This window comes from Diabrotica virgifera, chromosome 7, assembly GCF_917563875.1.
Source record: "Diabrotica virgifera virgifera chromosome 7, PGI_DIABVI_V3a".
In the NCBI taxonomy this organism is placed as follows: Eukaryota; Metazoa; Arthropoda; class Insecta; order Coleoptera; family Chrysomelidae; genus Diabrotica; species Diabrotica virgifera.
The window spans coordinates 243,682,298-243,706,598 of record NC_065449.1 but is presented as its reverse complement, the minus strand read 5'-3'; the positions used below and the strand labels follow the sequence as shown (position 1 = coordinate 243,706,598).

Below are 24,301 nucleotides of genomic sequence, written 5' to 3'. Positions count from 1 at the left end.
CGTGTGATAGCTCATTTAAAAGGTTATTAAATTCTCTATTCAATAATATAAACATTAACAATATTATTTATACAGGGTACCCACAAATTTTTTTTGAATAAAATTAATTGAGACAAAAAGAAGAATGTATATAATTTATTTAATTCCAAATACATTTTACTGTTGTCCGAAACCAGGAAAAAATGTTTATTTGATAAATAAATATTGTTTTTCGCTTAAATTCAATTTTAAAGCTAAATTTTTTTTTAATTAAATTAATTGAGACAAAAGGAAGTATGTATATAATTTATTTAATTCGAAATACATTTTACTGCTGTCAGAAAACAGAAAAAATGTTAATTTAAAAAAATAAACATTGCTTTTCGCTTAAATTAAATGTTCAAACTACTAAGAGGCAGGTGGGTGGCAGCTTTAATATTGAATTTAAGCGAAAAACAATATTTGTTTATCAAATAAATACTTTTTCCTGTTTTCGGACAACAGTAAAATGTATTTCGAATTAAATAAGTTATATACATTCTTCTTTTTGTCTCAATTAATTTAATTCAAAAATTTTTTTGGGCACCCTGCATAAATAAGTATGTTATAATGTTTATATTATTGAATATAGAATTGAATAAACTTTCAAATGAGCTATCACACGACCTTTATTCATATTTTAAAAAATCATCGATTGCGCCATCACGCCCAGATGGATGACGTCACTAGTATGATATATATGCCAAAAAATTATAATTTGAAAATAAAAATCGACCTGATTTGTAATTTATCTCCAGAGTCGCCCATTCTCGAGAAAATGAATTTATTCCAACTCAAACGTCCTCACTGTGCCTATAACTTCAGAGGCTTTTATCTTAAAACCATGATTTTTTGGAGCGATGCGACCATTGAGTCTTTTGTTCTACACATCAAGGACTACCAGAACCCAAAGTTTCAGAGCATTTGACAGAGAGCCATTTCCCATAAAGTTTCTGCGGGGTCCTTTATTGTTATTTGTTTTTAATATCCCATAGTGATCGGTCAATGAAAGTGATAAGAACATTTGATTGATCTCATGAGAATCATTAAAAACTTTATTTGTGGCAAAACGCAAAAATTGCATATGAAAGCTGCACTCTTCACCTTCATTATGCATTTCGATTTTTGTCGATAGAACAATCTGATCAAAAGGTATCGAATTTTTACCATCGTGTTGATACAAATTTTATTTAAACAACTGATTTTGTGCGCTGAATTGATATTCAAAATCGCGAGTTCGCTTCAAACGTTATTTCTGAGAACAGTTCGCTTTACACAAAATGTGATAATAAACATTTTTGTTCAAAATTATCTCAGCTACATTTCGTCGTCGTGCATGTGAAGAGAGCTAACCCACATTTTCTCAAAAATGAATTAACTGCAGTATCGCAATTAAAAAGAAAGGTTCCAGGTTCCATGTTGTAGTGAAGAGAGCTAAGTGAATATGTTGTTTCATTCAAAATCGAACATTTTGTAACTGCTCCACATAGTGGATACATTGGTGCTCCCTGAGCGGCGCTTAGCGCCGGACTCCACTTGCGATTTGTAGTCGCGCGATTGTTTTGTCGCGAAAATTGAACACATATTGTTTCAAATACAAGTCAATCCATTTGCGACTTAATAATCGTGGATTGACTTGTATTTGAAACAATGTGTTCAATCTTCGCGACTACAAAATCGCAAGTGGAGTCCGGCGCTCTTATCGGTGGCAGTTTATATAATATGTAGTTTAGCTCATGCCGCATCCATTTGAGTACTACACGGAGCACGGAAAACCAAAGTAATGGATACGTGCCTTTATGTTGCTTCAAGTGTAATGAATATTTGGAAGTATACAAGTTCATAAATTAAACAAACATTTAACTAAAGATTATTGTATTTCATCGTCCTCATAAACATAAATATACGGATGCCTTTCTAATAGAACAATGTCTTTTTCTAACTGCTTAAGATCTGCCTCCATTTTGGATTTTCGTAGAATTTTGGGTATGGTATCCGTTAAAATTGGGAGTCCCTGATATTGTTGCTGGAGTTCTTCCCAGTTTTGTTTAAGACCCTGAAAGAGTAATAACATGAATCGTGAACATTTCAATTAACTTAATAAACAAATTGAACCTACTAATATTAAAATACAATTCAAAAAAATGCCTTACTAATAAACATACAATTTTCGTTAAAAGTTCTTCTTCATCTTCTATCGAAGGTTGGAAATCATTATGGCTATGCGGATCCTGTTGACTGCCGCTCTAAATAGTTCTGTACTAATGTATTTGAACCACTCCCTTAAGATCTTAGGCCAGTTCCCAAACACAAGCATTAATGCAAGAGAGAAGAAAAGTGAAAAGTAATAGAAGCTAAGAACACCTGAACACCATCAACTTAGAGAGATAAGTAAAAGAATACAAAAATTTATTATGACGGACAACCGAAAAGTATAAAAGTGAACAAATCCAACAAACGATTGAACGTAAGAAGAGCCTTAAAGTTCTAAAGAGAAAATTAACAAATGACAAAAAGAATAAAAGGGATTATAAAAAATTCATCGAATAATCGAATACACCCGACTACTGTTTTCTTCTTTTGTAAAATTAGCAACGTAATGAGAGCGTTTGAGGAAAGTTAGATTCTCGATACTACAACCTGGTCTTGTCAAACACATACAATAATGCAACCATGACCGTAAGACTAGACAAAGATACAAAATGAACAAACATCAAAATTAATCAGATAAGGAGAGCAGTTTCAGAGAGCTTTACGGCAGTTGTGGAGCATGTTTTTATACAATTGGAGTTGAACGTCAAATGAAACAATGTCAAAGGCAAAATGCTCTCTATGCTTATGAGTTAAATGCCGCCTGTAAGGAAGTTGGTTTGAACATAAATTTTGCCAAGACATAATACATGACATATTTTTGCAGGAATTGCTCTAAAAATAGACTTAAGTCATTCCTCAGGTACTTCACAAGTAATATGCACGTCATTAAAAATATTAACTAGAGCGCTGATGTGGTCCTATTAATTGATTGTATCATTTTTCAGTTCAGCTGGAATGTTATCTGGTCCAATTTCTTTATTGGTTTTTCTATTGAATATTTGGTTCTGCCATCTTAAAACAAGGGAAAACTCAACAGAAGAAAAAGTAGAAACAAAATTTGATCCACTATAAACATCAACAAAATATTTAATTTTATATACCTAAATATGGAATGCTTGTGGATAATAGGCAAACCGGGTAATCCGCGTACAAATAATGGCGATTATAATATACTTGTTTTGATATTGCACGGGTACGTTAACACTATTTTCTAAAATAGAAACTTGTTGAAGTTATTTATTAATTTATCAGTAGACCATGAAGGACGAGCAAATATAAAATTTATATTTATGGTTATTAATTTCCTACTGCTATCATTTTTAACTACGCAGCACGTGTCATACTTTTTGAAAAATTTTCAATAAAACTACTCGTTTTGTTGTGTTAATGGGATATTTTCTTCAATCTTCAAAAGATTGTGAGAGATATGTATAAGGGAGTAAGGAGTAACGACTAGTGTTAGGACAGGTGTGGGAGAGACTGATAAATTTCATGTGAAAGTAGGATTGCACCAAGGCTCGGTGCTTAGTCCTTATTTATTCTCATTAGTTTTGGACCAGATAACAGCGAAACTACAGGGTAGCATTCCATGGTGTCTAATGTATGCTGATGATGTAGGGTTAATAGGAAATAGTGAAAGAGATTTAGAACAAAAACGAACAGTGGAGACAAGCTCTGGAGGAAAAAGGTTTAAAACTTAGTAAGACAAAAACAGAGTATTTGGAATGTTCATTTAAAGATGGAGTTACTACAAATAAAATGGTATCTTTGGATGGTGAAATGATCGTGAAAAGCAATAGTTTTAAGTACCTAGGATCGGTATTACAGAGTAATGGAGAAATAGATGGAGATGCACGCAGTAGAATTAGGGCTGGATGGATGAAGTGGAAAGAAGCGAGTGGTGTGTTGTGTGACAGAAAAATTCCAATGAAGCTGAAGGGAAATTTCTATAAAACAGCCATAAGACCGGCTATGATGCACGGAACTGAATGTCGGGCATTGAAAAAAAAAGAGGAACAACGAATGCATGTGGCGGAAATGAGAATGCTTAGATGGATGAGTGGAGTGACAAAGAAGGATAAAATTAGAAATGAGTATATTAGGGGAAGTCTAGGTGTGGCACCAATTGATGCCAAAATGAGAGAGCATAGGTTAAGATGGTTTGGTCATGTTCAACGTCGAGACGCTAATCACCCAATACGAAGAATCGCTGAAGTGCAGATTCCTGGAAGGAGTAGAAGAGGAAGACCAAAGAAGATCTGGGGGGAGACAATAAGGCAAGACATTTTGGTAAAGGGGATTAACATTTATATGATCCAAGATAGAATTGTGTGGAGAAATGCAATTAGGGAAGCCGACCCCGCATAGGGATAAGGCAAAGAGAATGATGATGATGCAGTTGATGTTCTTTAAGAATTTTAAATGCATAGCAGTTTCTCACATTCAATGAGTTGTCAATTTTTGAGTACGTGTTTCAAGTGAGAACGAAGTATTTGCGGACATACGTTTATAAAGTAAACTGTCATTATTTTTGCTTATACCTCTTAAAGTTGGCACTTATTTACTAACTTATTCTGTCTACCTTGCCTTGTATTATTAAATGGAGTATATTATATCTCTCTCGGGGACGCATAACATGCCCAAAATATTCAAGTTTTCGATTTTTAACTGTTCTTACGACTTCTGTGACTTTTCCCATCCGATGCAAAACAACTTCGGTACGAACTCTATCCACCCAACTTATTCGTCGGATTCTCCGATACACCCAGATTTCAAAGGCTTCCAGTTTCTGAAGAAGTGTATGCGTTAAAGTCCAAGCTTCGACGCCGTACAAAATAGTAGAGAACACATAACATCACTAGAAAACACTTAACACTGAAAAATAATAAAGCCCCCGGTTCGGATAATCTCCCTGCCGAACTTTTCAAAAACGGCGGCGACACCCTCCTGAAACACATGCATAAACTGATAACTGCAATCTGACAACAGAAAGAAACACCCACAGACTGGAAGTTAGGTGTACTGTGTCCTCTACACAAAAAGGGAGACATGATGGTGTGTGATAATTATAGAGGCATTACTCTACTCAATATGGCATACAGTAATCCCTCTTCAACCGCGGGGGTTACGTTCCGAAGAGAAAGGTGTGGTTGGTGAAACCGTGGTTGGTGAGGGATCCACGATCCAAAGAAGAAATTGATATATAATCCCAATTACATATATATTAAAACTATGTAATTTTGACGTTAAAACGAGAACTGTGGAAGTACAAAATATGTAATTGCATATCTGTGAAATAGTATTATTATATCAACAAAAATAAAGACACTGAGATAAGCGTCTACATTCGCCGGTATTTTAAACCTTCCGAACTATAAACTAATTTCCGTAGTATTGTTACTAAGAACAAGCGCCAGAGGCGTATCATGAGTAATTTAACGCGACTGGTCAAATTATAAAAATAATCAAATATTCTTATTAAAGATTCAACAGATATCGCAACCGTGGATAAGTGAAACCGCGGTTGATGAGTCCGTGGATAATGAGGGATTACTGTATAAAGTGTTGTCCAACGTATTGTACAAAAGATTCCTCCCCTACGCCGAACAAATAGTGGGAGGATATCAGTGCGGTTTCCGTCCTAATAAATCAACAAAGGACCAGATATTTACAGTGAGGCAGTTGAAAAAACCCTAGAGTTCGGCGTCGACACCCACCACATATTCGTTGACTTCAAAGCCGCATATGACTCCGTTAATAGAAATAAACTTCTACTTGTTATTGTAGAATTTCGAATACCGTTTCATCTTGTCCAATTAACTGAACTTACACTCACAGGTGCAGAGAGCATGGTAAAAATCCAAAACGATCTCTCAAGACCCTTCCATTGCAAAAATGGAAAGACAGAGGGTGATAGACTATCGTGTCTCTTATTTAACCTGGCATTAGAAAAAATAATTCGAGAGTCCCAGATTACTACGAATGGTACTATCTTTAACAAATCAGTACAAATTGTCGGATACGCAGATGACATATACATCATAGGTAGGTCCTAGGTCCACAGAATCTCTGACTGAAGCATTTCAGTCGTTAAGAGCATCTGCACAGAGAATGGGACTAAATATAAATGTTCAAAAGACCAAATATATGTGTTGCACTAAGTCAAGCAACCCGACACCTACAAGAATAATAATTATTGATGACCTAGAACTGGAAGGTGTCGACACCTTCATATACTTAGTCTCGCTGCTAACTAAAGATAACAATGTCAGTGAAGAAATTAAAAGAAGAATAGTGCTCGCCAATAATTTATTTATTTATTTATTTATTTAGTACCCAAATAACAGTACTGGACCAATTACAATCTGGGTTAGTGTATTAAGCGTATTAGTAAATTTACCGTTTACAGATCATACACATAACAACAAAACAGTATAAAATACATAGACTACATAAACGCCGTTTATATGTAAGTGTGTGAAAAAACTCAAAATGAGAAAAACACACTCACATACGAACAACGACGAACAAAAACTTATAAAGTAATTAAAGAAAAACAGAAAATACATAGTATGTAAAACAATTAAATACAAAAATACAGAATAAATATATAATATAACAGCAAGATGTTAAAAAGTGACTGGTTGCAACCTAATATCGTTAGCAGTATTCTTAATGATGCGTAAATTAGAATTGAAGATGTCAAAGAGATCAGAGTTCGCATTGTAGTGAGCTTGCATTTGTACTAGAGGTGACTGCACCAAAATATTTGATCTGGCTCTGTTAACATAAAACGTTTGTGAAGTACGAGAAGCAACACGTGGTAAGTGGAGATTAAGAAGTTGCAATAACTCAGGAGTATTTACTTGATTGTTAATAATTTTAAATAAAAAGCATAAAGATTGAGTTATTCTACGACGCTGAAGACTTTGCATCTTAAATTTATCGAGAAGTGGCTCTTCAGAAAATCCCCTAGCAGGATAAATGCCAGTGGATTTAAAGTGCATACTTTTTAAAAACCGCCTCTGTACTGATTCCAAAACAGTTGTGTGATTTTGATAAATTGGAGACCAAACTATCGATGCATAATCGAGTTTGGGGAGAACAAGAGATGAATATAAAACTTTGCAAGTGTCAATATCGGTAAGTTCTTTCGCATTTCGTAAAATGAAACCTAGAGTACTAAACGCACCCGCAACGATATTAGTGATGTGTGGAACAAATGATAGTCTGCAGTCAAATATGACCCCCAGGTCCTTATATAACAGAGCAGGGGCGACAAATGGAAGTATTATGTATATGATAATCATAGTGTGTTGGAGAAGGGCTTCTAGAAAAAGACATAACATTACATTTAGACGCATTTAGCTGCAAACAATTAGCGTCACACCATATACTGATTTTATTTAAATTTTCTTGAAGTCTAATGCAATCGGAGGGTGACTTAATTTCAAAAAATAATTTTAAATCGTCCGCATAAATTAGTAAATGAACATCTAGGTCATCAACAATATCATTAACGAATATCACAAACAATAGCGGCCCTACAATTGAACCTTGCGGTACTCCGGATAACTGAGGAAAAGGGGTTGATTTAAAACCTCTAATTTATGTATATTGCCATCGATCTGTAAAATAAGAGTTAAATAATTGTAACAGCGTAGGTGTGATTGAAATAGAACTGAGCTTATTCAGTAGAATTTTATGACTTAAGCGGTCAAAAGCTTTGGAAAAGTCAGTGTATATGACGTCGACTTGAGCATTTCTTTCTAATGCTTCACACAGGAATTGAGTGATATTAACAAGATTTGTTAAAGTAGATTTACCACTGATAAATCCGTGCTGTTGGGGAACTATGAATGGTGAAATGTGGGTGTAAAGGTGTTTATTTATACATATCTCGAAAATTTTACTAAAGTTGGATATGATAGCAATAGGCCTATAGTTTTGGATAGAAGTTCGATTTTCTTTCTTAAACACAGGGACAATTTTAGAAACTTTCCATTGTGTGGGAAAGACCGAACTGGATAATATGCAGTTAAATAAAGTACACAGAGGAGTTGAAAATACGTGGGCACAATCTTTTATGAGAAATGCAGGAATATCATCTGATCCCATCGTCATGTTCGGCTTAATCTTCCTTATGGCCTGTTCAATTTCAGATTTTGTAAAAGCGGGAATGTGCAATTGTTCGGCAATATATGTATTTAATTTGGGAGTGATATGGTCAGGAGGAGAAATATCGGTGTATGACTTTGAGAAGAAATCGGCAAATGATGAGGCAATATCCTGTGAAGTCTCTAGCTTTATATTATTATACGACATAGTTTCAGGAATAGAACAATTTGTTTTCTTGGAGTTTATGAACGACCAAAAGCTACGAGGATCTTGTTTAAGATTGAGTTCTAGTTGAGACACATAACGCTTGTATATTATTTGATTAAAGTATTTGAATTCTGAACGAATTCTCTTGAATTCAGTGTAATTTTGAATATTACGAGATTTTTTGTACGCGTTCCAAGCTCTATTTTTAGTATTCAGAAGATTAATCAGATCACCATTGAACCAAATCGGATAACGTTTAGTTTGCTTCTTTTTAAGAGGAATATGTTTAGAGAAGATGCTGTGAATATACTGATAAAAGGCATTTAGGTTGCTGTTGATATCAAGATCAGTGGAAAGAAAAGACCAGTCAGATAAATAGAGTTCATTATAAAGTTCTATAAAGTTGGCTCTCTTAAAGTTAAAATTCTGCTTACTGTCGATTTTGATTTCATTAAATTCTTTTTTAATACTAAAATCAATGTTACTATGTACAAAATAAGTGTTACTATGGCTTAAAAAGATAGATGGCTTCAAAAACGCCTAGAAAAATTAAACTGACTGTATTCAAAACACTAATAAGACCAGTGCTAACATATGGTTCAGAAACTTTGTCACTTACACAGAATGACCAAGAATTACTCAAACTTTTCGAGCGAAAAATACTAAGACGAATATATGGAGGCATAAAAGGTCAAGGTTTGTGGCGCAGGCGTTACAACTTTGAGTTGTATAGACGTTTTGGAGAACCTGACGTTGTAAAATTCATTAAGGTAGCACGGCTTAGGTGGATAGGTCATGTAATCAGACGAGAGGAAGTTGCCATAGTCAGAAAAGTTTTTGACCGAAGAGGGCCGATAGGACAACGAACAAGAGGAAGACCGAGACTTAGGTACCAAGACAACCTAGAAAATGATTTGAAATCTATTTGAATTAGATCATGGAGAAGAGTTGCCAGAGACAGGGGCGAATGGAGGATTGTTCTGAAGAAGGCTTTGGCTCATAAAGAGCTGTAACGCCACTGATGATGATGACATAACATCTCACTAATCTAATTTTCAGATTCAAAGTAATGTTTCCACATGAAAGTTTCTTTAATTTCTTTGCTCATGTCCCAGTTCTTATTTTGATTACAACCAAGGTAGGTGATACTGTTAGTTCTCTCGAATTGTTCACCATAAGCTGTTACTACTTCCGGTTGTTTTGGCGTTTTACTAAGCGTTTTACTAACAACCATCACCTTGGTCTTTGCGGTGTTTAGCTTGAGTCCATATTCACCACACGTTGTGCTTATCCTATTAATTAATCAGATGTTGAAATTCTTCGTAATTGCTCGCAATTAACACCGTGTCATCCGCGTATTATCTCATTTATTTACTAACACCCTGTTTAATTGTTAGATAATATACATACTGTTTTTTTTTCGATCCAATGCCATTACTGAAGATACGAAAATAAAACGAAGTAAATATTAATACAATCAAATAAGATAAGTGACTAACCTACACGGTACACGTCCTTAATATTCGTTACCAAAATTTCCTGTTTCCTGATAGTAAACTTTAAAACGGTGTAAATCTAATCTTGCGCATGTAGGAAGCGTTTTATTTTTAGACGTTTAGACACTACTTAGTAATTCGGTGGTAATAGCAAAGAATACACCAACGACGTTGTTGGCAAGGGCGGATCCAGGGCCGATTTTCGGGAGGGGCCATGAACATTTTTTGGGGAGGTGTACCGGAGGGTCAGGGGGTAATTTTAAAAAATTAGAGTTAGAATATTCAGTTTTAAGGCACTTTTCACACACTTTTGAGTGTTATAAAGACATTCAAAACTTATCGTTATTAAAGTAGGTATTATTAAAGTCAGTACCGATTCCTACACATTTCTTCGGATCCAAATGCAGTTCTTTCAACAAGTAAGCAATAATTATTTTCCCAATCCTTCTCTTGTCAGGCCTTGTTTCCCCTCTTTCTTGATTTTCACTAATTATTTTTATGTTCTCATAAACGTCAATGACAAAATCTTCACGAATTTTGTTATTGTGTATGTATCTCAAATTTAGAGAAAGCTGTTCCACGTGCGATACATCGGTCGTTTCTTCAAATATGACAGAGTAATAATTTGCACTTTCAACCTGATCCATTGTTTATTCAATTATTTCTTCACCACAACATATTATTAATTGATTTTTACTGGTACTACTAATGTGTGTTGCTCAAGTTGATGCTGTGGATAGGTGTTGTTTAAGAGTCTTATTTAAATCCTGTCCTGATGTGATTTTAAACCTTAACAATTCCTCTCATTGCTAGGTCCAGCATCTTCGTCTAGAAGCAGAAGGCCATTATCATGATGGCCTGTTAGAGGAATATTTTGCCGACCTAAGAACACTATGGACTCTAGTATTGGTCGTAGTCTTTCTTTATTTTCTTGTCTCTGTTTAGACCTTTGAGAGTCTATCTGGTTAATGACCGATTTTTGCGGGTTGCGATAACTTTGTAAAAAATTCAGCTCAACCTGAACGCACTTCTTGTGGTATAATGTTTTTTCATAGGTTTGTGTGGCTCCGTCTTTGCCCATAAGTTAGGCGAAAGATGTTAAAGGTTTCGTGATAAGGCTTTGCGCTGTCATGTTTTTATTGTTTCCATATTTTTCATTAGAAAAATAAAACGTAATACTTGTATAACAATCCCTTTTGACTGTGAGAAAATACCAACCAACTCCTTTGTTCTAAGTGCTGGTGACCCAAGTAACGCTTCATTCCTTTTTTATTCTTTTTGTATACAGAATATGGAAATTAATACGATTTTAATGGCTGCCAGTGTCAAGGTTTTTCTAACAATTGGCACTTTGTAAAATTATCAACATTTTGATTTATAAAACATCCTATGTCATTCTCGTTACTGCTTTTGTTCAATTCTAGTCCAGAAAACATAGGTATTTATCCCCGGTTCTGCACATATATATGTGTATGAAACTAAAAACGTTTGAACTGCAAATGTTTAAATTTATACTTTTTTAAATTCTCGGAGGGGGCCATGGCCCCCATGGCCCCCTCCCTGGATCCGCCCTTGGTATTTCTTTGGTAATAGCATTGTAATAGCTAAAACTACTTACGTTCAGCAATGCCTCTCTTTGATCTCTCGTGATGTATTTGCATAAAGGTTGTTCTACTCCGCTGGCGTCTTTCTTCATCTGGTATTCCTTTTCTTTTTGGTCGATGAATCGCTTTAGATATGCGGGCGTCTTGCCAAACGGTGGGATTTTTATGTAGATGGGTTCCAGGCCTGCTTTCAGAGGCTGTTTGTTACCTAAAAGTGTATAGATAGTCGATTTTAATAATTTATTTTTATTGTCGATATATATGGTCGATCAGAATTGGACGCAAATGCGAAGATCTCGAAGATACCCAATTTAAACTAAAAGGGGTAGTTCCCTGGGTTGGCTGTATACCATATAGTTAAAAAACTCTAACATGAAGTAAAACCACTTCTATGTAAAAGGTATATTTAATACAATTTTAAAAATCCCAATGGATTAAATAAAATAGGTTCATTCATAACATTTTCGGACCTATCAGTCCATCATCAGTGAATTCGTATATACTTGCTAACTAGCCCTAGAACCAAACAATGGTTGTACTTATAATTCAATCTACATTATAGTGTTGTGAAATTGGAAAGGCTAAACGCCGATGTTAAAAGAATACCTCCGGGAACATGGTGAGACTCTAAACGAGAACCCTAACAACGATCTTGGGCCAACGAGGTCTGCCAAGTTCTCGTTTAGAGTCTCACCATGTTCCCGGAGGTATTCTTTTAACATCGGCGTTTAGCCTTTCCAATTTCACAACACTATAATGTAGATTGAATTATAAGTACAACCATTGTTTGGTTCTGGGGCTAGTTAACAAGTAAATACGAATTAACTGATGATGGACTGATAGGTCCGAAAACGTTCTGAATGAACCTACTTTATTTAATCCATTCGGATTTTTAAAATTTTATTAAATATACCTTTTACATAGAAGTGGTTTTACTTCATTATTTTTTATACCCAATTTAGTTTAAGAATTGCTATAAGAACCAGGGAGGCACTTTTTGCGCTAAACATACTATTACAAAAATGCCGTGATCAAAGAAAATATGTATTTGTATGCTTCGTGAACTTCAAAGAACATCATGAAAAATTAATGCAGATGCTGAAAAATGTAGAAATAGATGACAAAGATATTCGTGTCATTAAAAATTTGTACTGGAATCAAACTGCTACCGTAAAAATTGGAGATAACTACACTGACGAAATCTCCATACAACGAGCAGTCTTGAGTCTTGAGCAGGTTGCACTTTGTCCCTAACATTGTTCAATGTTTACTCAGACCAGTTATTTAAAAGACCAGAATCAAAATCAACGAGGAGCTACTTAATGTAACTAGATACATGGACGATACAGTAATTCTGTCAAAAATATTGAAGGTCTTCAAATTCTGCTTGATTGTATTCACGAAATAGGAGAGGAAATGGTCATTAAAATAAAATCAAACAAAACCAAATTTTTAGGCTTTAATCGTAACCCAGATCCAGATGCAGCCTTCAATTAAATGGAGTCCAAGTTGGAAAAATTCACAAAATGACATATTTGCGAACTGTTATAACGGATCAACTAGACACTAGACACAGACATAAAAATAAAACGCAGAATAGCAATGACTAAAACTACTTTTATGAAAATTATGTCATTTCTCTCAGGTGAGAAACAAAGACAGAATGGTAAGTGCTATGTTTGGTCTGTATTTTTGTATGGTGCAGAAGATTGGACAATAGATTTATCGACCATGAACAGAAATGTGGATTCATAGACGGATGCTAAAGATACCTTCGACAGCAAGAAAAACTAATGAGGAAGTACTAAGGAGGGTCAACACACATAGAGAACTGTTAAAGACTGTTGTATAAATTTCCCATAAATTTCTACAGTGAACAAATATTTTCAATATTTCAACAAATTAGAACCTTGTATATGTCCCTTCAAAACTAGTTTTTTACCCATATACCCGCCAACTATCTTTTCCCGCCAAACAACGAAACTAAAAGTTGCCCAACTACACTGAGAGTCTGTTTTTAACCATCGTCGAATGCACACCGCATTGAAGAATCTCCAAATAATGTAGTTTTTGTCTATTTTCACCTCATGTATAACAATATAGTTAATGTCTGTGGCCTTATCAACTAGGCAGTAAGTGATAGTGCCAAATAGTAAAACAATATAATCTGTATCAACTGTATCAAACGGTTCGCTGTTCTATCAAAAACTCTATTCGTGATAAACTGTCTCATTTACTTGTAATTTAAACTTATAATATCAATCTGCTATCTCTCATTTATTCTTCGATATTTTTTTGTTACTTTATAAACATTGTGTTTTAATTACCTATCACCCTCTCCTTATCCCTAGCAAAGATTATTCCTTGCAGGTGCATTTCCAGCTGGTCCTTCGACAAATAAAAAGAAGGAGTTCCCAAAATCTGTGTGCAAAATCGACCAGAGAACCAGCCGAGTTCTCTACGGCGAGCTCCTTAATCGCACAACTGTTAAACACCGGAAAATGTCTTGCCTGGGATACATAGTGAGAGGAAATCGATGTAGAATACTACAACTGATCCTTAAAGAAAAAAATAGAGGACCGTAGAAGTACAGAAAGAAAGCAAGTTTCTTAGTTAAAAAACATTCGTAAATGGACTCAGATACCAAATGATGCAGGGCAATTATTCCATGTTGCAGAAGCTCGAGAAGCTTTCGCAATGGTGATCGCCAACTTGGGATAAATCTGATACGGCACGTGAAGAAAAAGGAGAGTAATATATTCGTGACCACACTTATAAAATATGAATAACAAAATTGAGTACAATTACCTTGCCGATCTATCACTACTGTGGGTACTGGTTCCTTAGGTTTCATTTGATGGATAGTTTTTACATTTTCAATTATAAAGTTTTTGGAAGTCTTTGCGGGTTTGTACGCCTTTAGACATTCAGCGAGCTTCGGTACGTCCATTTTTAATTTTACTTTTTCTCTTTTAATAACGTCTTTACCAAGGTAGCACGGCTTGCCTAAAACAAACATTTGTTTTGTAAAATTTGGAACTTGTCCTTAATATTACTTACGAGCTCATTTTATTCATAATTTAAAACATATGTATTGGAAGAAGGCAGTAGCGTACTGATAGATCAGCAGTCCCTGGTTCCAGTTGGAATGCGGGTTCCCCCTCCCAATAAAAACACACATTGTATATCAAAAGTTTTTAATAAACATTAAATATAAATCATCATATAAAAACTCAAGCTGATTTAAAACAGTAAAATAATATTAATCCTCTTGTTTTTCATACTGACATGACTGATCACTTTACTCCAGCCGTTTTAATACCTAAATAATGAAACTCAAAAATTTTCTGCATCTAAGGCCTGGATCCCGCGTACCAAAAAAAGTTTATTAACAACAAGCTGAAAATTTGTTAATAGCTTAACGGTGTCTATATTCGGACAAATTTTGATATATGAGAACACTGGAACAGGGGAAGTTTTAATTGTGGAACGTGAGTTTAATTGTGGAATTTGTCATCCTGACACGTTTATGATTGTGAAAACTAGCAGGTTATTTTTAAGTTCATTCAATAGCAAACTTTATACAATATATGAAAAATGTTTGTCCGACAAATATGTTAGGCATTTTATAAGTCCGACACGTAGAACATGTCAAATGGCAGGAATTATATTGGTGATAGATAGCAAGATAGCAGTCTGATTTTTGCATGAGAGTTTAATGAAAGGGTAACAAATCAATTGGAAGTTCTGTCCGACAAAATACATGGGATATTTTCGTAGTCTGACGTTCGAAACCTGTAACCTGTTCCACAGTTACAACTTCCCCTGTTACAGTGTTCCCGTATATCAAAGTTTGTCCGAATAGACACCGTTAAGCTATTAACAAATTTTCAGCTTGCTATTAATAAACTTTTTCTGATTCGCGGGATCCAGGCCTGTTTAGTCATAATTAAAAACCTGAATATCGGAAAACAGCTTTAAAAAAATGAAAATTAGATGCAATTTATATCAAAAAAAGAGGTTCTCAAATTGCACATAATATATCATATGTATGATACATTTATAAATAAGTTAAATATGTAATTATGTTCAAACAAATCTCTAGGAGTAGGGAGATAAAACGCGTAAATAAAAAAATAGCAAAAATAAAACCTTGGATAACCGTGGGGTAGATATCTTTAATCAAACGACGAGATTTTCTTAAAAAGAAATTAATAAAGCAATTTTCGCTTTCATTTTTTCGCTTTCAAATTCATTTTTTTCGAATCCTGAGAAAACGAATAGGTATTTTTTTAAAATTTAAATGCAGAATGAAAGATTACGTTATTACCGAGGGCCGAAAGTCCCTGAGAACTTATATAATGTTTATTTTAATAAGTTAAAGGGGTGAAAATAAAAAGAGGAAATTGAGTGTGATTTTTAATTTCAAATATCTCATTCAAAAGAAACTATTTATTTATTCTAAGGGACTTCTGGCCCTCGGTAATAAGCTAGCGGTAATAAGATAGCCGATAGATAGTAATAAGATAACAAGACGCTGTACAGCGTGTATTGGAGACCACAGCCTTAGATCACTGTCTTAGCTCTTAGATATTTCAAACTGTAACTGTACTGATTAAACTTACTAACTGCAGTGACTGCTTCCACATATGAAGGGCGAAAGTTCTGATACGTACCTTTAAGTTCGGTTGTTCTCATTTTTGTCTATTTAGAATTTAATATCAGATATTTTATAAGAATTACCTAAAAGTAGGTAAAAGCTGAAGAATGAAGGTGCTATAAATACGAACAAAAGGAGCATCTAGCGTTTAATTTATTGTCTTGGGAATATTTTTATAACCCCCCGTATAATTTCTACAACTTTGTAGTTTACAACAACTATGGATCGTGCTGATATAAACACAAGTGTTTGGGTTAGTAGGTACAGGCGGTTATTCTTTAAACAAGTGTTGAAACCAGGGCTTCGGCTTAAGCAGGTAAAAAGAGTACAGAACCTGACAAAATCGTTCCCTATGTTTCTTAAAAAATTTTGTTTTTTAATTCTTTGATAAATAGGTATTATTCGTTTTTATTTATAATTACCTACCAAAAATAAAAATTTATTAAAGCAGTTACATTTCCTAGTATGTACTTGTGTAGTTCAAAATGTCCCCATCAAATTATAAAAAAAAGAAACAAAAAGCGTATTAGAGCGGGCCCCTGTGGGGCCCGGCCCTGGTTCCGCGGAATCATGCTCAGTACGCCACTGAAATAAGGTAAATGTAAAAGGTGACACTTATACAAGTGGGGAATAGCAAACAGAACGCGGAGTGACAGGAATGGGTTCTGTTACCATTAACCTCTTTAATTTATATTCTAATAAACTTTTAAAAAACTCCTCAGAAGACCAAGCTTGTGACCAATAATTATCTCCGCTATACCGATCTCTGAATTTCCATAAAACGACGTAGATACCGGGCACTAGTTACCTCGTACAGCATCTTCGATACAAGATTATCGTTCGGCGACCTGAAAAAACCCCAGATGATTTTCAACTGTTTTTATAACGAATTTTTATAAATATTCAGGAGATAACGTATATAAAGGGCAGCAGGTACCTCGTACAGCATCGCCGAAGCAATATTCGTGTTCAGCGACCTTAAAAACCTCGGAATAACAAGTTTCAACAATTTTCATAATGCATTTAAGGGGTAAAATAAGGGCTTTGTGTATTGATATCTTTGATTTTTGTCCTATTTAGTTGTTTGTTCAGAAATAGCATTTGTTATGTTAATTATTTTCCGTTCACAAGGAAGACAAATACATGAATTGGTCTACTGCTTCAAACTCGTATAAAAATTAAATTCATTGGTTTTTTCTAGTAATTACCTTGGTACAAGAAATAAACTTGATAAAAAGTTACCATATTTAAAAAATATTCACAAAAACCGACGAGAGAAATAAAACACGTAAACGAAGATTGTCAGAGAGAGATCCCATTGCTTGTTAATACCCTTTCGTGACTATAATAATACTTTATCAACAATTTATTTTTAGATCTATTAAAAATGATTTTTAATTCCTTGGTATTATTTAGGTGTAATTAACTATCATAGACGTGTTTGTAAGCATCCTAGAACCTTGATCTATATTCACATCCGCCATCGTTTGGCGATTAATTTAATTTTCCTCGTTTTTATTATTAATATATGTATTTCAGATATGTTTTACATATTTTTTTGTGCTGCGGATTTCTCTAAAACCCATGAAATATGTTCCTCAAAAGGGATCGTGTCTCATGAGTTTCAGAGGTATAATTCAGAGACATAAGGTGAAAAAGTATCCTGTTTGGGACTGGTCAAGCCAGGGGTCTGACAAGTTTTTTCACTTTTATGGACCTCAATATCCAAAACCTCTAAGTATGTTTTCTGCAGTGAGTTCGGTGGAATTTTTAAATTATTATACTTCGTTTTTAAACTAGGAGGCTAGTAGGAGTAATTCAAATTTACCACGCCGTAATGCTTGTATGTAATTGGTCCAACTGCAGGCAAGTTTACTCCACCAAATTATGAAATTTTGATACCATTGGCATTTAAAATTCATAGGTTAGTTAAGTTATATCGCTGATTTTTTCTGTTTTCTGCATCCTATAATTTTTAGATTTGTAGTCTGCATTTATATAAAAAAAACAGCTAATTTTTAGAACTCTTTAGTGACGTATTAGTTTATTAAAATATTTATGGATTGCTGTCGAAGGGCGACATGATCAACCAAAAAAAGAAGGTGAACCAGGTGATTTTTCTAGTGACATTATTGGATGTGAATATTTTGAGTTTACTCCTCTTAGTTTAAGAAAAAGGATATACCAATTTAAGGCCAAAAAATATACCATTTTAACAACTCTTCTACCAGTAAAGAGTCAAGCATCTTTAACGAATTTGGAGGTAATTATTTGGTAAAACATTGGTTTAAAGCTTTAAAGTGGCGATTCTTTGAATGTTTATTTACTAATTTGTTGCTTAGAAAACTCTAAAAAACCTAAGAAGTCTAAAATTTTCAATAAATTTTAATAATGAATGATTGTAAAAAATTAACCTTGATTTTGCGTGGAAAATGAGGCCTTATAATGTTAAGTGTATTTAAAATTTCAAAGTGATTTATCAAAAATTATTATTTAATTGCTTAATCCCAAATAACCTTTTTGCAATAACATAACTCAGAATAAAATTAACTTAACAATGATATTATGGGTAGCATAGGCAAGGGAGGGAGAATTATGTCAAAAGAATTTAAATAAAGTTGGAAAAAGCCATTTCGAACATTGTAAAATTTGATTGCAAAAATATTGAAATTTTCGACTCTTTTTGTTATTGCTGGAAAAACGATATAGTAAAAAATGACTAATTCTAAGCAACTTTTGTTCTATAAAGTTTTTTCACCAAGTTAATACTTTTCGAGTTATTAGCGAGTGAGTATGGTAATTTTTCTACAAAATAACCACGTTTTCAGACGATCTTTCGCAAATAACTCAAAAAGTAAGTATTTGGTCGAAAAAAAATTCTTATCAAAAATATAGCGCGTAAAAAAGTGAAAAACATGGTGTATATATTAGGTCATTATACCTAGTAGAAGCAGAGTTATAGCTAATGAAAAATAGGTTCATATTTGTCAAATTCCAAATCGAATATTTTAACGTGCCATAACCGAAAAACGAAGCACTTTTTTGAGGAAAACTCATTTTAACTTTTAAGTGTTTAAAAATGCTTATTTTTGTTTTTAAAAAACATTTTTTAGCATCAGAAGTAAACAAGTTACGCTCAAAATATAGTGTGTCCCTTTTTTTTGGTAAGAAATCGGGAAAATCGCCCCCTAATTAGCATTCCAAATGAACTTAATTGTTACCACTTCACAAGTTTTTTACTCGCGTATATATTGATCATATGATCTGTAAGTTTCATCGGTTCAAAGTCCTTATTTTTGAAACAGCTGTAGTTAAAAGAGCTTGAACGAGTCACTTATCACGAGTGTATGCAAATTTAGAAACACCGAATCTTAACCAACTTTTGTCTTACAGAAAAACAAAAAAATACAAAATATTCAGAAAATTAAAGCCGAATTTTTTATTGTTAAGATTTTTGGTATCTCTAACAATTTTTAAGTTATTTTGAAAAAAAGCATGTTTTTGAAAATTAAAAGTTATAAAAATTTTACTTTAAAACCAAATTTTTTCAAAAATAGCACTTTGAATCGATGAAACTTACAGATCATATAAACACAGCATAAGTAAAGTAACTTGTGAAGCGGTAACGATTAATCTCATTTAAATTGCTAATTGGGGGGTGATCTTCCTGATTTTTTCTTGCCAAAGCAAAAGGGACCAACTTTATTTTGAGCGTAACTTGGTTACATTTGATGCTACAAATTTTTTTTATAAAAACAGAAATAAAGCTTTTTTTAACACTTTAAAACAGTTGTAATGTGTTTCCCCAGAATGCTTTATTATTTGGATATTTCACATTGAATTATTCTATTTGGAATTTTTCGAATATGAACCTATTTTTCATTAGCTATAACTCTGCTTTTGTTAGGTATAGAGACCTAACATATACACCGTCTTTTTCACTTTTTTATAGACTATAGTTTTGGTAAGAATATTTTTTTTGACAAAATGCCTACGTTTTGAGTTATTTGCGAAAAACCGTCTAAAAACGTGGTTATTTAGTTGAAAAAGGAACATATTCACTTACAAATAACTCGAAAAGTATTGATTTGGTGAAAAAACTATATAGAACAAAAGTTGCTTAAAATTAGTCAGTTTATCCATTTCGGGATATATCTTGGACATATACTTTTTCACCCCCGAGATGGGGTGAAACTCACCCCTAGGGCAAAAGCAGACATCGGCACCATATCACTTTTTTTCTTTGACATGTTAGCTATGTGTATGCCAAATTTCATGTCAATCCAAGCGGTTCTTTAAAATTTACAGCAAAAGCCGTTAAAGAATGTACTAAAACAACCTTTTTGCAATAACATAACTCAGAAAAAAATTAACTTAGGTACTAGTACACTTTAGAAGACCAAAAATAATAATTTTTTTCAAGAATTTTTTCTTAGAATCTTTATTAAAAATGAATATAGAACTTTTTACATATTAATATCTAACTCTAAGAGAGTACAAAAAATATATCTTTTTTCATTTATGCACGTACACTAATATTATAGAGGGCGCAACATTCGAGGCCTCGAAAAATGATGGCGGACAGTTATCTCAGGATTGGGATATCTGAAATAAATAAATCGTACTGCATTTGAAAAAGGAAGGTTTCTTACGTGACAATTTACCACAATTTGACCAACAAATAAAAAATTAATATTTTTTAACCATGAAAAACTGAAGAAAAACGGGCGATTTTTTCACAAAATTTTTTCAAATTTCCGTAAATTTTTTTTGCAGAATTTTTCACTAACGGTGGTAAATTGTCACGTAAGAAACCTTCCTTTTTCAAATGCCATAGAATTTTTTAGTTTCAGAGATCCCAATCCTGAGATTAACTGTGCGCCATTGGAACTAGTTTTTTTAGAGGCCTCGACTTTGGCGTCCTCTACAATATTAGTGTACGTGCATAAATGAAGAAAGATATATTTTTTATATTATGTAAGAGTTATATAATAATACCTAAAAAGTTTTATATTAATTTTTAATAAAGGTTCTGAGAAAAAAATCTTGAAAAATGCTTATTTTTGGTCTTCTAAAGTGTACTAGTACCTTTTAACAATGATATTATGGGTAGCATAGGCAAGGGAGCGAGAATTATGTCAAAAGAATTTAAATAAAGTTGGAAAAAGCCATTTCGAACATTGTAAAATTTTGTTGCAAAAACATTGAAATTTTCGACTCTTTTTGTTACTGCTGGAAAAACGATAAGTTTTCCGCTGTGTAAATAAAAGTACGAAAATACATTTCTCTAAACTAACTATAAAAAAAAACACGCCGTTTGCCAAATATCTTAAAATAAATTAAAAATTTTACTGTACTCATGTACAAAAATAATATCTATGAAAAAAGTTGAATCAATTTAAAACTTTCTAATAAACACGAGACGTATAATAATTGTGGATGCGCGAAACATAGAAACTCCAAGTTGATTCCACAAACTTCCAACGATTGGATTTGCTATTTGTTTATCGCACATTGCCAACGCACGGGAAAATCAAATTGTAAGTCAGTTGGAATCATCGGTATACGCGGGATCAAGACATCCTCTCCTTGGTATTTTTCCTTGATGACCGTTGCCTTAATGGAATTATTAATTAGCTTTAATCTACATGCTAAATGAGCTTAAGTCTGAGAAAATAAAACAAAGGTGATAACAAATCAAAAAACTACTTATAGGCCAGGAACTGAAGCTTTTCACCTCGCAATTTTTACAGAATAGATCGATTTCCTTGAAAATTCGAGAATAAGTAGTGGATAGTCCAAGGATCAAAACCTATATGATGCCGAAAGGCGCTTTTACCATGGGGGTGATTGCCACCCCATCTCGGAGGTGGAAATTTTTTATTATATTTTGACCGCAAAAGTTGATAAAAACATTCATTCTAAGCAAAAAATGTTCTATACATTTTTTTGATAAAATTAATAGTTTTCGATTTATTCGCTATCGAAAGTGTTAGTTTTATATCGAAAAAATCAATGTTTTCGGATATACTCATTTACGATTCACTCAATTTTTGCCGTAGAAAAAATGTTTGCAAACCAGGTTCTTGGAAACTAAATAAGCTACAATTTCATATTTAAACATTTTTTCGTATCTCCGATGCTAATCTTGGTATTCTGAAGAAAAGGCCATTTTTTTCAAACTACAAAAATTCGTTATTCGCTTTTAACTGCATTTTTTTTAAACTAATCATTCTAAGCCGGTCAAACTTCTAAAACCTATTAATAATACATAAATAAAAAAGACCAAATAAGGTCAATGACTAATTTTAATTAGAGTGTTGATTAGGGGGTTGCTTCCGAACACTTTTTTGCTGAAAAAATAGTTACTGATATTCTTTTCATTATAAGTCACTTCATTTTGAGCTAGAGACTTTTTTATTTAGATAGATTTATATAGAATATAATATTTTTTACTGTAAAATGTATTTGAAAACTACTACAAGCACACACATACAAATGGAAATATGTTAAAATTATTATTATTATTTACCTTACCTCTTTTTACTTGTAGATATTCTTATGTGTTTATATAATTAATATGTATTTCGAATTACCTGTTCGTTTTTTAAGATAATTATGAGGATCAGGCGGTTCTACTTCTGGTACCCCCATCGTGGCATGTTCCTTTTGCTGGATATACGATTGTACCTGTAACCGTTTGTCTTCGGTAATTTCCCTAAATTTAGATTTGTACGGTTGTTTCTTTTTTTCACTGGGGGCTTTATAAATATTGTAAATGTTCTCATTGTGCTTGGTTATTAAAATTACGGACATCTCTCGTAGTACATAGAACAAGTGTCATAAATTGGAATAAAAACGTCGAATATTGACAAATCAAAAATTGTGTTGCTATAACGACGGTCAAAATGGTCCAAGGAGTTTAGATATAGTCGATTAGATCAGCTTGGGAATATTTTGACAGAGTCATTGTCGGACACGTACTAACACAAAAAGTCCTATTCTTCACTATTGATAACTCAAATTAATAAACTTAATATAGGGTGATTCATGAGGTACATTTTTCAGAAAGAAAAAATAATGAAAACAATGAATTTTATTTGAAAATCCTTTATTTTATTTTATTGTATATTTATTTATATATTTTATATTATATCCTAAATTTATTTTAAATGTTGGCCGTAACTGTGGTTAAGATGCTCCACTTTGAAGTTCCAATGCTCGCTGACGCATTCGAGCATTTCGATTGGTATTTGACCAATGACTCGAGTAGTATTGGCCTTCAATGCCTCAATCGTAGCCGGTTTATTCATGTAGACTTTGAATTTTAGGTAGCCCCAAAGGAAAAAGTCTAAAGGTGTGATGTCACCAGATCTAGGCGGCCGATTCACTGGTCCAAAGCGTGAAGTAAATGTTTACCGAATCGTTCTTGCAGTAAAGCCATGCTTTCACAGGCTGTAGGGCAAGTGGAGTCATCTTGTTGGAATCAAATGTCTTCTAGACCACGAGCTTCAATTTCAGGCCATTATCATGGCGCGATAACGGTCTCCATTCACAGTAACATTCTGGCTGGCCTCTATTTTAAAGACATTTGGTCCGACGATTCCATTGGCCATCAACCACAGCAAACAGTTGTTTTTTCTGGATATAACGGCAACTCTGTAACCTCTTCGGGTTGCTCGTCACCCCAAATACGAACATTTTATTTATTCACTTACCCATTAAGCCAAACATGAGCCTCATCTGAAAACCATTTTTTTTTTCGAAAACAGGATCTTCTGCAAGCTTATCAAGAGCCCATCGACTGAAATGGTAACGACTCGAAGGTCGTTCAGCTTAAGATCTTGCACTAATTGAATTTTGTATTCTTTTAAACCAAGATCCTTACTTAAAATACGCTAAGTTGTTGTCTACGATAAGCCAAACTGTTGAGAATGGCGACGAATCGATTCTTCATTATTTTCGCATGCACTATCCGCTACCGCCGCTATATTTTCTTCAGTACTTGCTGAATGTGGTCTATTTGGACGCGTGTTCAAATATAATGAAATGTGTATAAGTGTATAATGAAAACTGGGTTTCAAACTTATTGATGGTATAGCGAA

General features: G+C 33.6%; 2 protein-coding genes across 2 annotated transcripts in view; one reads left to right on the top strand and one right to left on the bottom strand.

Moving 5' to 3' along the window:
* Positions 1 to 24,301, top strand: part of LOC114329274 (F-box only protein 25) — a 52,066-nt gene that overhangs the window by 1,644 nt on the left and 26,121 nt on the right. The window lies entirely within an intron of this gene.
* On the bottom strand, positions 1,877 to 23,064 carry LOC114329282 (enkurin). The gene is made up of 4 exons (XM_028278330.2): positions 22,793 to 23,064; positions 14,345 to 14,542; positions 11,551 to 11,744; positions 1,877 to 2,074 (listed from the first exon to the last, which is right to left on the bottom strand). Exons 1-4 carry the CDS (start codon positions 23,010 to 23,012, stop codon positions 1,889 to 1,891), a joined length of 798 nt encoding a protein of 265 aa, XP_028134131.1. The 5' UTR covers positions 23,013 to 23,064; the 3' UTR covers positions 1,877 to 1,888.